The sequence below is a fragment of the Scardinius erythrophthalmus genome (assembly GCF_964197995.2).
Source record: "Scardinius erythrophthalmus genome assembly, chromosome: 17".
NCBI classification, from domain to species: Eukaryota; Metazoa; Chordata; class Actinopteri; order Cypriniformes; family Leuciscidae; genus Scardinius; species Scardinius erythrophthalmus.
In genome coordinates, this window is record NC_138237.1 from 9,986,989 (window position 1) to 10,005,386 (window position 18,398).

Sequence of the window (18,398 nt, forward strand, 5' to 3'; positions counted from 1 at the left end):
TCATTCCTGTAATAGGTTATTATTATCATGTCTTAATATTTTAGATAAAATATTAAACTCAACATTTGCAGATGTTGGTATTTTTTGCATGTCCTCAAAATGAAAAAATGTTCTTGAATTTATTAAGAAATTTGCTTGTTGTTTTGTGAACATTTGATAATCAGTAGCCTAATCGGTTTTTCCTCTTTTCATCAGTTTTATTTTAGCCTACTTCATAGTCTTTAAAATATATAAAATATCAGAGCTTGTTATTTCCATCCTGTTCATTATATTGTATTATATTGTTCAACTTTATAAAGTTTAAAAATGCCTACACTATATATATATATATATATATATATATATATATATATATATATATATATATATATATATATATATATATATATATATATATATATATATAAATGATGGCCTACCCTGAAAAATATTCACTGTGACATAGTCATCCATCCCCAAACTCCATATGTCTAACATATATAATAAATATAGGTTCATGTAATAATGAGTTGGGGGGTGTAAACACTTATTTTTAATGTAAACTGTTTCTAGATGGCGGGAGCGTATGAGGCAGAAACACGTGTTACATTGTATACGTTCCTGCTCTATAGGTTCCCACTGCGCTTATTCTATAGAAATGACGTGGAGAGCGGAAGCTCTAGCGTGTAACACAGAGGGTAAACTAGTCTCGCGCTTCCCGGAAGCGGGACCGCAGAATCATGGCGACCGTCTCAGTGTGTCAGTATCATCCTGGAGGTTTCAGTTTCGAAAACTGCAAGAGGTGAGATTTATCCCTCTGTATTAAGAGGAATTTAGCCGGTGAAGTGGGATATTTTTTATTTTATGGATTCGGTGAAATAACAAAGAGTCTGAGTGGGTTTTAAAGGCATTTTACCGATCGTTTGAGTCACGGCCTGCTTGAATGACTCAGGAGAATTTACTCAAACTCATTTGAATTACGGGGTTATTTAATGCAATATACATTAAAATACATTACACGTTATGTATAACATTTAGAATTGTGTTTTTAAGGTTCCAGTGTTTTTTTTTTTAAATAGTTGATATTTTGTTGTTATTGGTGGGCTTCGACCCTGCGCTTATAGTAAATGCAGTAAGTTCATACAAAATGAACATTTAAGCTGAATTAGCGTGAACTTTATACATTTTAAAAAACAAAAGTCACTTTAATTCGTTTAATCATATTGCGATCTGTTTTTGAGTACTAATTACAAAAACGACACAGTATGACAGAAATTTTGTAACATTAAAGACGAAGCCTTTAATTGTTGTTTTTAATGTCATTTTTACGTTATGTTAACTCGCTAATAAATCTCGGTAAGTTGATTTAATGTAGTTATTTCTTTATAAATGTGAATACTTGTGTATTAACCACAAATGAGTGGTGATATAAGAGTGTATAAAGTGTCCACTAGTCGTCAGTAGAACTGAGGTTTGAGGATAAATCTGTCATTGACATGCTCTCTGTAATCAAAACCATAATACAACTCTGTGCTGACTGGTCAAACCAGTGGTTTTCTACATTTATTATGTTAATGTAGCATCTTATGTAAGCTTATATAGGAACAGAGTTTAATTATAAAGGGCTTAAAAAATAAAATGATGTTTGGGAGAAAAAAAAAAAAAACGTAATGTGTTTATGTTGTTCTAGAAATGCCCTTCTGGAGGCAGACATCACTAAGCTGGGGTTCAGCTCTCCTGCTGCTCGTAAAACCGGAACCACCATTTGTGGCATCGTTTACAAGGTAAGTTTAAGAGCGTAGATGAGTTTAATTGTATAAAATAAAGGGATTGACTTCATATCCTCATATCTGTCAAAAACGATGACATACAAGAAAGATTGCCTCACTAAAATCATCCCTCTCTCTCTCTCTCTCTCTCTCTCAGGATGGTGTTGTTTTAGGTGCGGACACTCGTGCCACTGAAGGAATGATTGTCGCTGATAAGAACTGCTCTAAAATTCACTACATCTCTCCCAACATCTAGTGAGTACAAACACATCATTACAGACAACTCGCATCTTTGTGATTTATAATCCCTGATATCAGATGACATTGTTCTGAAGTCCTCTCTCTCTCTCTCTCTCTCTCTCTCTCTCTCTCTCTCTCTCGTGTTGTGTAGTTGTTGTGGAGCCGGTACCGCAGCAGACACTGAGATGACCACACAGATCATCTCCTCTAATCTGGAGCTCCATGCTCTGTCCACCGGCCGTGTCCCGCGTGTCGCCACCGCAAACCGCATGCTCAAACAGATGCTCTTCAGGTACTGAATCATCGCAGCGCTATATCATGTGCTTGAAGAATTAAGGTTTTGTCATGTTTTTAAAGAAGTCTCTTACTCTCAGACTAAAGCTGCATTTATTTGAACAAAAATACAGAAAAAAACAGTAATATTGTGAAATATTACAATTTAAAAGAAACGTTTTCTATTTGGATATTTTAAAATGTAGTTTATTACTTATCATTTCTCCAGTCTACATGATCCTTCAGAAATTATTGTAATATGCTGATTTTATGCTGTAGAATATTGAAAACAGTTGTGCTGCTTAACATTTTTGTGGCATTACAACTCATATGTTTGGAGGTTTTTTTTTTTGTTTTTTTTTACGAAATTAATACTTTTATTCGTTAAGGATACATGAAATTGTAAAAAAAAAACAAAAAAAAAACACTTATTTATTCTAAATGTTTGACCGGTAGTGTTTATGACCAGTCTCCATGTGTTTACGCAGGTATCAGGGTTACATTGGTGCTGCGTTGGTTCTCGGAGGGGTCGACTGCAACGGTCCACACTTGTACAGCATCTATCCACACGGATCAACAGACAAACTGCCCTACGTCACTATGGGTGAGTTACACTAACATACCCCGTAACCCGTCTATAACATAACCCGTGTTGTTCCCAATATAAGACGACCCCCCCCATTTTTCAAGATGTACCTTTTGCACACCAAATCTTGTCTTTTAAAGAAAATACTTTTCATATTTAAATTTTTTAACATTTTATGGCATAGCTACCATAAAAATAACCTGAAGTTCTCATTTAGTAGATCTCATTATGACCTTTTTTGTGTACAGTGACAGATGCTGGGTTGTCAAAAAGGTGTTTGATCCACATTAGCTATCTGAGACAGGGGGATATGAATGTTTTTTCGATCACATAGCGTTAAAAAGACAGCAGTTTCTCCCTGAAGTCGGAGGGCAAGCGCTAATCCATTACGCCGCATCAAAGCATCCGCTACGAGGATATTGACAGGCAAGTATGTAGCCGAAATAAGAAATGATGGGCCTCGCTGGCGGGTATGTTCAGCTCTTTGGCGATTTCCAGTGCCTTCAGCTGGATGACGGCTCTGGTTATGGGCAGCCCCTCATTTCTTTTTCGGCTCCGTACTTGACACACTTGCCTGTCAGTTTCTTCAAAGCGGCCACTTTTAGGACAGCAGTAAGCTTTTCTTTTATTGTTAGCATTTTTATGACTGTCTTTTTGGGCTCGCTATCTTCTAACATTACATTCTGACATAGTATTTCTTGGCTGCTTAGTGAAAATTTAGTTTGATGACTCGTATTTACACGTATTTGGCACTCCCTATTGTTGCGAGTGTATTATTGACATTTATAGACCCTGAATATAAGAAGACCCTATTTTTTTTCAGATGTATTTCAAAGAAAAAAAAAAACATCGTCTTATATAGGAACAATACAGTACTTGCATGAATTATCATCCTCTTTCACCAAAAGGGGGAGATATTGTGTCTCTGAAAAGCCTTTGATTGGTGCCAAGATATGAGAGATGTCTGACTGACTGGCTTTGCAAGTTGTGACTGTGAAACTGAAAACATGACATGCAGCCCTTCAGTGAATATATGTTAATGCAGAAGATGCTTCTCTTGATTCACTTTCTCACCTGTAACATCAGCATGTTTTTGTCTCATCAGGTTCTGGATCTCTGGCAGCGATGGCAGTCTTTGAGGATCGCTACAGGCCCAACATGGAGGTAACCCTCTCTCGTGTGCATTTACATGTCTCTTTCGCTCTTTTGTATTGAGGTGTACACTAATGTTCAAGTTAAGTTTAAAAATAAAAAATACTTTTATCTAGAAAAGGCACTTTAAATTGATCAGAAGTGACAGTTAAGACATTTATAATGTTACAAAATAGATGCTGTTCTTTTGAACTTTCTATGGATCATGGTTTCCTCAAAAATATTAAGCAATAAATATTAAGACTGGAGTAATGATGCTGAAAATTCAGCTTTGCATAACAGGAATAAATTACATTTGGAAATAAATTAAAAACAGTTATTTTAAATAGTTTTTAATGTATTGTTGAGCTTGCCAGGTTTCTCTCAAAAATCTTACCAACCTCAAACTTTTTGGACAATAGTGTGTATATTCAGGGTTCCTAAACTCATTGACAAACTGGACATTTCAGAGAATTATGGAAAATAAATGGAAATTAACCTTAATAAATCTTAGAAAGGCATAGTCATTTTGGGTTTGAAATTTGAAATATCATTTGTAAATAGTTTTTTGTGAATGCAATATGATTATCCCAGTAATCATGAAAGACTGGGAAGCACATGTAAATTGGGGAAAACATGCGAGAACACTGTATCATGTTAATGATGGTGGTTGTGTCGATCAGGAGGATGAGGCCAAGCTTCTGGTGCGGGATGCAATAGCGGCTGGTATCTTTAATGACCTGGGCTCAGGAAGCAACATTGACCTCTGTGTGATCACCAAGGGGCAGGTGGACTACCTGAGACCTCATGACGTGGCCAACAAGAAGGGTGTCAGGTGAGCATCCAACATCACACATCTAAACCTATTGCAGATACACTTGTTGCACGCCAGCATGCAAATTGCTAGCATTGAGGCAGTGATGAAATCTGTGTAATTAATTCATGTGGCATCTAAATGTGTACTGTTAATGATAAAAAAACGGACATAAATGGCCAGCCAGCATAAATACCTTTATAAATGAGTAAAAATGGGCATGCCATTGTCGTCATATATACATGACATTTGCATTTATTCATTTAGCAGAAGCTTTTATCCAAAGCGACTTACAAATGAGAACAATAGAAGCAGTTTAACTAAGGAGGACAACAATATGCAAGTGCTATGACCCCTCTGTTTAATCTAATGCAGAACAGTTTTATTTTTATTTTAACAATAGAATAGAATAGAAGAGAAAGTGTTAATATTACTGGATCAAGCCCTGTCGAAAAAGATGATCAGCTTATTGTAAATATTATATAGGTTGTCCAAAAACATCAAGTTTAGGTCTTGTCACAAATGGTCTGTATGATTAAGGGATAGTTCTCTCATTTAATAACTCTCATGTCATCCCAAACCCAACACAAATGAAGGTAATTTATTTTTAATGAAATCGCAGAGATTTCTGTCCCTCCATTGAAAGTCTATTCACCCAAAACTCTGAAGATTCAAGACGTACATATAAAGAGATTGTAAAATAAATCCACATGAATTGAGCGGTTTAATCCAAGTCTTCTCAAGAGACTTGATCGCTTTATATGATGAACAGATTTAATTTAGGATTTTATTCACATTTAAACATTGATCAGTGAACATAAACAGCAGCTCAACTGTACTTGCGTAACACGAGAATGAACCTCATTGGGCATTATGCATGAGCTTTCTATGTGATTAGATTTTCAATGGAGGGACAGAAATTGTATTAAATGATCTTTATTTGTGTTCCGAACCGAAGATGAACGAAAGTCAACATTTTTGGGTAATTTATCCCTTAAACAGTCTGTTGATGAAAGCCACCACCTGTGTGCATGATACTAATCAGAGAATTTACTAAATGAATGGCTCATGCTTCACTGTTCCATTTTAAGGGAGGATAAGCTTGATGGACGCCCTGTGTGAGTAACCGTGTGTTAAAACGAATTGCCCACGTCTAGATGTAATTGTAACCTGCATGTGTTTGACTAACCAAGTTTGAGTTTGAAGTAGAGGAGTTGTTCACACTGACAAGCTGATTTTTCTCGTACAATATTTATTAACATCATTATACTTTTTTTTTTTTTTTTTTTTTCAGTGTATTTCTCCGTTTGGATGAGTTTTATCATGTGAAAAATGTGCAGTGTTTCAGTCCTGATTAGAGATGTGTGTTTAGGCTTAGTTTCTCTGCAGGAGCAGCATCTTCATTTGTTTTAATTCTTCTGTTTTTGTTGTGTTCTCCTCACAGAACCGGAAACTACAGGTACAAGCATGGAACTACCGCGATTCTGACGAAGGCTGTGACTCCTCTGAACCTAGAGGTGGTAGAGGAAAGTGTGCACACCATGGACACCTCCTGAGGAGACTCAATCCACCACGCTTTGATCTGTTTGTTTCCCCCGACTATTATGTGGTGATTTAGTCATTTTTCATTATTTCCAATAAAAAAAGTTGTGAGTTGAAGTTTGTGTTCTTTTTATTTGCCTCTTGCTGTACCATTGTTTTCTTAAAAAATCATGCCAATTTATTGAGGGATCATTTATTTCCGATAACTCCTTATTTTGTATGTTTACATAGTACGGCGGTCTAATTAAATAACGAGTCAATAAATATAAAGGTAAGATTTTTTTAAATACTTTTGAAAGAAGTCTCTTCTGCTCACCAAAGCTGCATTTATTTGATAAAACAGTAATATTGTGAAATATTATTACACTATAAAATATCTGTTTTCTATTTGAATATATTTTATTCCTGTGATCAAAGCTGAATTTTCAGCATCGTTACTCCAGTCTTCACCTTCAGTGTCACATGATCCTTCAGAAATCATTCTGATATGTTGATTTGCAAACAGTTCATCATCGTTCGATGAACAAAAAGTTCAGCATTTATTCCATATACATTTTTTGTAACATTATTAATGTCTCCTGTCACTTTTGATCAATTTAATGTGACTTTGCTGAATAAAAGTATTGAAAAAAAAAAAGTACTAACCCTGAACCTTTGAATGGCACTGTACATACTGCATGCTCCAGAAATTGTGAACAGTCTTTGAGTTGTTAAGATTCGCTCAAAACACAGTAGCTTACCTGAGTCCGGGGTTGTTGAAATGCAAATAAGTGCTTGTATTGCCTGAGTAAAAGTTTGATTTGTATGATTTATTAAAACATGGTATCATTTTAATTAGCTAGAGGTGAACAGGTGTTTCCTTTTGTATTATGTTTTGTTTGATAAATGATAGCAGTTAACAATACATTTGCTCATCACCAGGGGGCCTTAGATAAAATGAGTTGTCGGTTCCTAATTTAGTGTTTAATAAAGTGTTTAAAACACTTCAGATGTTCTTCAAAACAATGCTGTCACAAAGTCAAAAGTTAAATTTTATTGTTAATTACACATTATAACGTGAGAAAATGTTTCAAAATTCCCTAAAAATAACATCTCTTTGGAACAATGGATATAATGAACACTTTCACATGGTAGATATTTGACCAGAGAACAAGATCTCACAAACGAGTGTTTCCTTGGGAAAACACTTAACAATTGTGTGCGTATGTATGCATGTATGTATGCGTGTATCAGAAACATAAAGAGCGATAAGTAACTCAACTGTAAGGCTCTTTATATGTTGTTATGAATATAGGCCTACAGAAAAAAGTATGGAGAAATAGAACCACCTTGCTTTGACATCATCAGCATGAGGCACTGGGTCACCTGACCTAACCAACTTTCTCTAAACCAATCAGCATACAGCACTGAAACATCATTCGAAGGCACAACAGAATATATATCGGCATTCCTTTCAATACAAATCTAGAGAAACGCTCAGCTTGAAACTATCGCTGATGGCATTCTCTCTTTACTCATTTCTAGATATTTCTTGATCAGTTTGATTGAGAAAGCAGAGATCACAGGTTTGCGCAATGGTTCTCCTGGCTGCAGGTGTGTGTGTGTGTGTGTTTGTATCAGGTGCTGGCCGTCCACCTTTCCATCTGTGTGGCGAACTGCAGGACGAAGCTGATGTCGGGCCGCTGGTCGGGATCTGGGTTGATGCACATGCTGACCAGATCTCTGAGCTGAAACGCATACAAGGTGTGTATTTACAAGAGATGTTCACATATCTGAAACTGCATACATTACCATATAGTAGCTGAAATACAGTAGGTGACGAGAGAAGTATGTCTGAATTTACAGCACTCATAAAAGGCAAAAATGATGACCAAACACTTGTGGCAAGATTCTGAAGTGTGCATCCATTGGACACTTTACTATCCCATGAGGCCATGGGAGAGGATTTGTGAATGGCAGTGACGTGATGCAACTGACACTGGTAGGTCACATGATAACATAAAACACGGCGAATGCAGTAAGTCCAGATTACATTCATACTGCACACGTTCTATATAGAACATACTGGCAAAGTACAAAATTAGTATCTAGTCAAGAGAGTATGTGATTTCGGATGCAGTAAGTGATTGTTGAGATGGGCTGTTGTAAATCTAGTGAGCTGACTACCTAGACAGCATCTTCAGGCATCATAACATTTATATTCAAAAGAATCCTAAACAAATGTATCAGGATTTCCACATAAATATTAAGCAGCAAAAACTTTCTTAAGCAACAAATCAGCAAAAAACAATGGAAAAGTAGCGCAGTGAAATGGAAAAACACGTTCTAAATGTGTGTGTGTGTGTGTGTGTGTGTGTGTGTGTGTGTGTGTCGAACCTTCTGGGAGTAGTGCTCTGTTGGGAGAGGTGGGTAATCACACTGTTCGATCTTTTGGCACAATGAGAGCAGGGTCATCTTGTCGCTGTAGAAGGGGCTGTGCAGAGCTGCCATCTGACGGAGACAGAAATATCATTCATGACATCCTTTGAAGGGAAACATCATTACGACCCTTTGTGTCTTTGCTCGTCTTGTTGGAAACTTGCCAGGCTCTTTATTTGACTATCACTATCACACTAGTTTCATGTTAACCACTGTGGTTGAACGAAAAAAAAAAAAAGAGTGCATTTCAACATTTAATCTGGTGCGATATCTTGCCCTATAGATAGACTATGATTGCAAGTGCATTAGTGTAAAACAATGTTTTATTCATTTATTCAAATTAAGGGACAAATCAATTTATTTTATGGTAATCAGTATGCAAAAGCTTGTACTGGATTTTATTGGGAAACCATAAACTAACTTAAATAACAGCACAATGCAAACAATCCACCAAAAATGCATGACATCCACATTCAGAAATATTTAGCAATTTATTTATTAAGAAATGTTTCTGTTTTAGATATCAGTTCAAATATCAGCTGATGTTCTCCCATGGCATGCCCATTGGCATCATCACAGCATCACAAAACATTGTTTTTTTAAAAGCAAGTAATACTTTTAATCAGCAATTGATCAAAAGTAAAAATATAGAAATTTACAATATAAAAAAAAAATTATCATGGTTTCCACACTAATATTAAACTCTTTTCAACATGATAATAATAAGAAATGTTTCTTGATCAGCAAATCAGCATATTAGAATGATTTCTGAAGCATCATGTGACACTGAAGACTGAAGTAATGATGCTGAAAATTCAACTCTGCATCACAGGAATAAAGTACATTTTACAATATATTAAAATAGAAAACAGGACATCTGTTTACTGATGTTACTGTATTTTTGATGAAATAAATGCAGCCTGGGTGAGTATAAGTCATATGTGTATGTGTGTATAGGATGCAGAAGTGTGTTTGTGTACCTCATACAGCAGGCAGCCCAAGGACCAGATGTCTGATTTGAAGTTGTATCCGTTCTCATGAATCCTCTCGGGAGACATGTAATATGGAGTTCCAACTGGGAACGACACAGATACACAATAAGCACATTTGTGTATTTGGAGTATATTGAATTGTCTGGACTGGTTCTGTTATTTCAGTCAGTGTGAATGGATGGTCAGTGTTACCAAGAGAATGTGCAGCAGTGGTTTTGGAGCTAAAGTATCGGCCTAGTCCAAGGTCACCGAGTTTGACCTCTCCAGTAGCTGTGATGAAGACGTTGGCTGGTTTTATATCTGAAACACAAACATTGACATGAGAACAAAAGAAATAGGAGCACATGAATGAAAGAAAGAATCCTTGTCTCTTTTAGAAAGAGAGTTTGTGTGTTTACCTCGATGCATGACTCTGCGGGAGTGCATGTGTTCCAGTGCGCTGCAGAGCTGCACGAAATACTTCCATATCGTTCGTTCGGGAATCAACCTCCGCTTCTTCATAAAATACTACACACATGCCAGGGTTATTATAGTTAACTAAAGCTTTTTCACATTTTCATTAACTGAAATAAAATTAAGCATAATGTAATGAATGTTGCATGAATTTAAGTTGAAGTACTAAAATAATTCAAACTAAATAATAGGGATACACTGAAATGATCGGCTTTTCCGTTTTTTTGTCGGAAATGTAAATCGCCCCGCTGTTCAGTGTGTTCAGCACTCAGGTTTCACTCAATTTAATAAAGAATAATATATTGATATTTAATATTAATATATTTTCTGTCCAATTTTAGTGTTACTTTCCATAAAAGTGTGGTTATTTTATTTTATTGTATTGTATTTTTTTAATTCAACATCATTAAAATGATTGAATTTCATTAAAAAGTCTAATAATAGTTTCGGTTTTCGGCTCAGAATTTTCATTTCAGTGCATCCCTACTAAATAAACTAAAATGTAATAAAAACAATTTAGACATAAAAAAACTAACAAACTAATACAAATGTCAAAAACACACTAAAATGATAAAATTACTAAAACTTCAACTAAAATTCAAATGAAAACAGAAAATATTAAAATTAAATCAATTAAAAATATTAACAAAAACTATAATAGTGCATCAATGATATTAAAGGGGACCTATTATGGACTTTATTAATATTTTAGTTTTTGGGGTCTACTAGATAATATTTAGGCATTCAATGTGTCAAGGTGAGACCGACCTTAATCATCTGGGACATGTCACCAGCGCCTGCTAACTCCAGAACAATATTCAGCTCGTTGTCTTCAATAAATGAGGCCAGATACTTTATGACATTTGGATGGTTTAGTTGCTGCAATTACAGAATGAATATAAAATATCCCAAACTGTCACATATGGAGACACATGCATAAGTTCAAAAACACATGCTACTAACCCTTAACAAGTCGATCTCTTTAATACAGTCCTGCCGGGCTTTAGCATCCATCATTTCAAAGATCTGAGAAAACATCATAATATTACAATACACACCCAGACCAGGATCTGAAATACAACACACAGCTAAATCTGCACTGGTTTATTAAAAACGCTTGCAGAGCACTTCTGAGAAATCTTGTTTTTCTTATAGTTGTGGAATCTGTTTTCAAAATGGTTGAATGAACCGTGATTTGAGATGTTGACAGACTGACAGACTGTTAAATCTGTCAACATCTTAAATCACGGTTCATTCATCCATTTTGAAAACAGATTCCACTACTAGATGAAAGCAAGATTTCTTAGAGGTTCACTTGAAATTGCTTATTTGCACGGGATTCTGAAGATCAAGTCTGTGGTTGCATTGGAATGCTAGCATACTGGTTACTGGTTAATGCACAGTGTACTGGTTACTGCCTGCTATTTCTTAAAAATACTAAATGAAAATAGTATACACAATGTAAAGACAAAAGTACAATGCCACACTGTCACAAGACCTCACTTACATTGCATGTTTTATTTAATATGTGACATATTTTTATACATTTCCTTAAATTAATTTTAAATCCAATGTCGTGAAGAAGAAAAAAAAACACTTTAAGTGATTAAATGGTGAATTAAAAAAGAAAATACAAATCATGCTTGGTTCATTGGTCACATTACCACTTCATTGCATGTTTCATTTAATTTATAAATATTTATAATTTATATTATTTATTATTCACGTTATTATATTATATTTTAATCCAATTTTGTTAACTTTTGGTGATTCATTGGTGAGATTTTGCATAAACATCTGATTAAAGGTTGAGTAATAAATGATAAAAATCATTCTTGGTTCATCTGTCACACTGGCATTATAAGGTTTAAGCCGAGAGCATTGCATTATGGGATTCTCTCTTCCACACAGTTTTCACAGGTTATAAACTGCACATTTTGTCAAACTGAATAGATCATCTGAGTATACTATTATGCATACAGAAGATTCAGTATAAAAAAAAGAAAAAAAAAGTAATATGCTAAAATGCAATTTTAATTAATGTGAATGTTCACCTGTACTTTCTTTAGTGCCACTTGCCGGTTGTCCAGTAGACATGTGGCTCTATAAACCTCGCTGAACTGACCACGGCCAATCATTTTCTCAATGAGGAAGTTGGACAGATCTGAATAGTATTCATATCCATATCCACAGTCTTCCTGTAGCACAAAGAGTAGAGCATGATGCTAGCAAGAGTTTGAATCAAAAACTGATCAAATGTGTACCAATGTATGTCACTTTGCATAAAAGCATCTGCCAAATGCATAAATGTACATGTAAAATGTAATAGCATGTTCCTCTGGCTCTGAGAGACAGACAGAGGAACAGAAAGAGACAGTGTAAGTGAGAGTCAGAGCAGCGTGATAATGTCAGCATTATCAGATTGATGATTCATAAACGCTTCTGTCTGCCGTTGACGAGTGTATTAGCAGCGCATGCCACGTGAGCCCAGGCCTGTGCCAGGGGTGTGTGTGTGTGTGTGTGTGTGGTCAGACCTGGTCGTTCTGTACTGGCACCGTGTAATTTTTATTCAGATCTTGAAGGCTGTTTTGCTCCATAATGACATTCCAGACCTACAGGCAAACACAAAGGACATGGAGTCAGTCAAAAGACAGGCATTTGCAACGTCTGCTTTATCAAACAGGTTGTTTCCTTTCCAGATGGCTGCTTTGTTTAATTGTAGTTTTTCAGTAACAATGAAAAACCATCTTGAACCGTTGAAAGTCAAACAAAGGCTGAGATCAGACGAGCATCTGTCAGTGCTTCACAGCGGTGGATTCATGCTAATTTGAGGCGTTTGCTAAGACGAGCATCACTATTACATCTGCTCATACTTAAAGGGATTCGAAGAAACCCTGAACACTTAGTATGGAATTTTGTGGTATTTTTTTGTGCTGTGGAGATGATTGATACCTAAACTCAAATGTTTAGACATTTACAATTATAGCCCAGCAAAGGAAAAACAGGTGAAAAACCTTTTTTTATGATTTTGAAAGAAGTCTCTCATGCTCACCAAAGCTTCATTTATTTGATCAGAAATACAGGAATATAGTGAAATAAAATATTATTATAGTCTAAAATAACAGTTTTCCATTGGACTATATTTTAAAATGTAATTTATTCCTGTGGCGCAAAGCTGAATTTTAAGCATCATGTGTCCTCAGTGTCACACGATCCTTCAGAAATAATTCTAATATGCCGATTTGCTGCTCAAGAATAACCCCCCCCCCCACGATTCTTTGATGAATAGAAAGTTCAAAAGAAACAAATCTAATTTGAAATAGATATATTTTGTAACATAAATGGCTTTGCTGTCACTTTTGATCAGTTTAATGCATCCTTGCAAAATACAATGATTCATTTCTTAATAATAAAAAAAACACACTGACCCCAAAACGATTGAACAGTATAGTCTTGTTTTTAAATCAGAGGAATGTCCATTTCAATCATACAGCCAACTATTTTTAAAAATAAGTAAACTCAAAATGTTTACTGTAAGTAAAATGGAGTACAAAATATTATTTTTTACTAAATGAACACAAGGAAGAGTCTTGCTTGCTTTTATATCACCAGCAATGCCATCAATAATATACGTGCAAATAGCCCGGCTTGTTGGCAGAGGCTATTTACACTAACTCCGCCCACTGACTTGTTAGCAATAGCGTAGGAATAAGGTGTGTGGCAGAAAGTTTTGACGCAAATCGACCCGAGTTCGCTTTTTGCCAGACTCGATTTACTCCCTTTTTCCCCCATCACATATCAGATTGGAAATGCATTTATTTCCAATAAAAATGAAGAAAATATTCAAAAAGTGGAAATAAAGTGTCTAACGTGTACACTGAGGCATGCAGTGTTTGACTTCTAGAGATGTGCAGAGATACACATTCCCCTTTTTATCCCGATAGTGTTTCTGATACCGGATTCAATTGCATCTTGTTCTATTTTTTTCCAGCTTGACAATAACAACCATGCCTAACAGACTTGGACCAGTCTCATCTGCCTGATAACTCTCATATGTTAAAAAAAGGAGAGTTTCGCTGTCAGTACTGATCCAGGTATCAGATTAGTGTAACATGAGAAAATAATCCATTGCAGGTATGCTGCACAGCCATAGGATTTTCAGCATGAGGGTGTGTAGTCAGAGCACATGCTCTCTTCCACACTGTACGACATGACATGTACAAACAAGTCCTGTTTTATTTTAAACAAACTAGACAAACCTACTGACCCACATTCACAAATGCACACAAACACGGATTGCGGTGCCTGTAACATTTTCTGTGCCTGCAAGCCACAATAAAGAGTAATTACCAGAATAAGCATGTTAATGAATGAGCAAACACGATTTTAAGCGTGTGAGATCATCTAGGCTACTTCAGTGTTATGAACAGCCTATATATATATATATATATATATATACGTATATACACAGTATATATATGTATGTATATGGAGTACACCTGTTCAACTGCCTGTTAACACAAATTTCTAATCAGCCAATCACATGGCAGCAACTCTGCTGATCTGCTGAAGTCCAAACTGAGCATCAGAATGGCAAAGAAAAGTGACAATGAATGTATCATGATTGTTGGTGCCAGACGGGCTGGTCTGAGTATTTCAGAAACTGCTGATCTACTGGGATTTACAGAGAATGGACCGAAAAAGAGAAAATATCCAGTGAGTTGCAGTTCTGTGGGCAAAAATGCCTTATTGATGCCAGAGGTCAGAGAAGAATGGCCAGACTGGCTCTGCATATCTCGTTACAAACGAGGTCTGCAGAAGAGCATCTCTGACTCACAACATGCTGAACCTTGAAGCAGACTGGCTTTTTTTCATCATCCACAACGGTTAAACTGGTGCAAATTAGTTAGAAAAGACACGGCACAGTAATACAAAACACATTGTCAACTCTTTGTGAGTAGAGTAGTATTGCTGAAATCTTTAATGTAGCTAATCATTTATTGAAATAAGTCACACTACACAGAGCACATATCTTTCTCGTTCAAAGAAGTAAAGAAAACTAGTTATTTCCTGCTTCCATAAAATAGAAGAAAAAAAAACAAACAAAAAACAATGAAAGAGAGATTGTGTGGAGGGGAAGGAGACGGAGGTCCTGTACCATTTCCTTCAATTCATGGGAAGAAAAATGCAAAGGAAAAAATCTATCCTACCGCCTGCAACAGTGCCACTCTTCACACACGCGCGCACACACACACACACACACACACACACACACACACACACACACACACACACACACACGAACATTTGAACAAAGACACATCTGGATGTGCACCACACACACCACATTTGCACATGTGTGCTTTCGGTTTGTATTTTCAGATGGGTTAAAGGTAATTCACAATTTTCTTAGAAACACTAGAATACTTAGAAACCCGACAAGCATCATCTTCCTGTTTCTATATAATAAGGAATTACATCACAATGGCTATGTTTAAAATGGCATATTACAACACTACACTTTTATAAATGTATAGGTTGTATCCTGTGTCTAGTTTGTGACTTTAATGTATCAGAAAGTTTTTAGTATACACTACGATCAATAAACATGTTTTACCAACCCTGTAATTGGTTAAAATCACCATGAAAGCAAAATGGACAATTCTTATTTTTAATGTAATATTGCAGTATTTCTTTTCAATTATTTATCTGTGCACATCATTTTCATAATCTTTAATCAAGATAACTTCCCCTCCCTCTTGCAGCATCTCTTCTCTTCTCTGATGATGTGTTTACTGGCGTGAGGGCGGGGCAACCTGTCACTCACATGAGATCAACCAATAGCAAACCACAACCATCCAAGCAACCAAACAATTCCCAATGGACAAAAGCAAGTCTCATCCTACATTTATTCTTCTGTTTCACTTTAGTTCATATTTATTGCATTATTTTAGTGTCATGTCATGTGTGTTCCCCTGATGGTGTTTTGTCAACCAACACTATCTCATGGTTTTTTCATTAAATCTATAAGTTGTAGAATATACAGGCACCAATATGGAATCTTGTAATACTTTCAATTCAATTCAACAAAAAATTGAAAATTCTGTCCTTACAGATAATTTTCCATAGTAAAGAAAAATAATATACAGAATAACCGAAAAAGGATAGGCTGAGCTTTTTATGCCTACCCTTTATACATAATTATCTAATGAGTGTCACTTTTATCTCTGGATATGATTCATACAAAATAAACAAACAGTTTTATAAGACTTTTCTTTCTTTTCTTTTTTTTTTAAGTCAAATTAACAGGATTTTTAGGATATTTTTAGGATATTTGTCGATTGATACACAATCCTACATTTTTAGGATTAAGGATAACAGATTTAAGATTAGTGGTGGTCTGGAGGAAGTGACCTGGGCGAGTTTGAGCTTTCTATCTTCCGCTTACTCTTCTGACTCATGCGCTTGCGTTTCCGCTCGATCAAATGCTACAGATCAAACAACTCCAGTCTCAAATGCAAAAACCCCCATCATATCCACAATCTCACTTCCAAAAAAACCCTGCATGCGCACGCACAGAAACCCACACACACATGTGTCTGATGAAGAAAGACCTGCATGATAATATCATTTGATTTTGTAAAAGAATCCCATATTACTGCATGGTGATCTATCACAAAAACCAACACGTTTGACTCGTTTGGCAATGATCTTCTATGCCTCGGTGAAAACAACCAAATGTAGGCTACAGTTAGTATTTGAAGTCATTAATTACATGCATATTGAATACAACCTTAACTAATACAATTGTATAATCTAAACATCTTGACATTAAGAGGAAACACTGCAAAAACTTGTTGTGTCAAGTAGTGACGGCCTAAAGATAATGTAAATTGGCTTTGTATCAATTTTAACCTAAAATCTTATGAAAAAATGTCAAATACCCAGTTGCTTTATACCCCTTTTTAAAATATATAAGATTATTGATCATTCTTTACAAGTAAAAAAGTATAAAAAAAACTTTTTTTGTTTTTTATTGTAGGAACATGTCATTGAATGCCTCGGTTTTATTTATCTATGTAAAAATATTTTATGATTTTATTACATAAATATTTCATTTCTGTTCATTGCTAGCATGCAAAAAGCGTTTTTTTTTTAAAACATGTTTAACAAGTTTCCTGTAATTGCCATCCTGAATGAGTCATCTTAATAAAAAAGGGAGAAAAACGCTACTTTGTGTCCAAAAACACGTGAATGGATACAAACAAACCGCGTGTGTGGGCGGAGTCAAACTGCAGCTTTTCCTTATAAAAAACAAGCGCTATGCAATACCATCATACAAATAACTGAACATTAAAAGCGACTTATTACCATCATAAATGAGTCGTGATCGCGTGCAATTGTTGATTCCGAGCTGTAAGTAACATTTGCACATATAATCGAAGTTACAGTGTGAAGGTGGGTGTTCCCGTTAAACTAGAGGAGCATTTCAATGTTTCCTGTATACTTGTTAATTTCACTTACACAGTATTTACAGAGCGATACGGTCGTTTTGTGTTTATTTATTCTCATTATTGCTTCTGGAAATATATGAAGGAGCGGAACTAGGCCCTAATATGAAGAAAAACAGATGTATGAACTTTCAAAACAGATCTATTTTCCGCGCAAGAGCAGTAGACGTGAACTAAAGCATATGCAATATTTGCACGTTCCATGTTTCCATGTAAATTGAATCCAAAAGAACGAAACAGCCTTGTGTTCATTTAGATTGTCTCTCCTCTTTTTACTGCTTCACAGCGACATTATGCCCCCAATAATAATTTGGTGCAATCTTTCTCTTCTACTTGAACACGTTGCGCAACTGTAACCCCTTATTATCGCGAGGCGCGCGAGCGTCACGAGCATCGTGTTTTTAACTATTCGGGTTAAAAGTCACGCAGGAGTTCCACTTACCTCTCCAGAGCGGTGCCTGACACATTTACAGGGCTGAAAAATGTTGCGAAGCCCTTTTGGTCAGTGCCCAGACTCACTAATGTCACGGGCCACGCAAGTTTGAGTCACACCCCGCGCATCACATGGCTGACTGTGATCTGTGACTACAGTAAACCACTTTCTGCAAGGGGGGGATAGGTGATTCAGACTTTTAACAATACCAAGTAGCCCAATAATGATTTCATTTTTACATTATTTATTTTATTTTA

General features: G+C 35.8%; 2 protein-coding genes across 2 annotated transcripts; one reads left to right on the plus strand and one right to left on the minus strand.

Moving 5' to 3' along the window:
- The first annotated feature begins 490 nt into the window (after nt 1-490).
- On the plus strand, nt 491-7,173 carry psmb7 (proteasome 20S subunit beta 7). Its single transcript, XM_081390884.1, has 8 exons — nt 491-781; nt 1,670-1,763; nt 1,906-2,003; nt 2,140-2,280; nt 2,750-2,865; nt 3,953-4,011; nt 4,662-4,813; nt 6,237-7,173. Exons 1-8 carry the CDS (start codon nt 720-722, stop codon nt 6,346-6,348), a joined length of 834 nt encoding a protein of 277 aa, XP_081247010.1. The 5' UTR covers nt 491-719; the 3' UTR covers nt 6,349-7,173.
- A 174-nt stretch (nt 7,174-7,347) lies between these two features.
- nek6 (NIMA-related kinase 6) lies at nt 7,348-18,316 on the minus strand. Its single transcript, XM_081390883.1, has 10 exons — nt 18,151-18,316; nt 12,732-12,809; nt 12,252-12,395; nt 11,161-11,223; nt 10,966-11,076; nt 10,143-10,251; nt 9,937-10,044; nt 9,733-9,827; nt 8,711-8,824; nt 7,348-8,061 (listed from the first exon to the last, which is right to left on the minus strand). Exons 2-10 carry the CDS (start codon nt 12,792-12,794, stop codon nt 7,951-7,953), a joined length of 918 nt encoding a protein of 305 aa, XP_081247009.1. The 5' UTR covers nt 12,795-12,809; nt 18,151-18,316; the 3' UTR covers nt 7,348-7,950.
- Nucleotides 18,317-18,398: the final 82 nt, after the last annotated feature.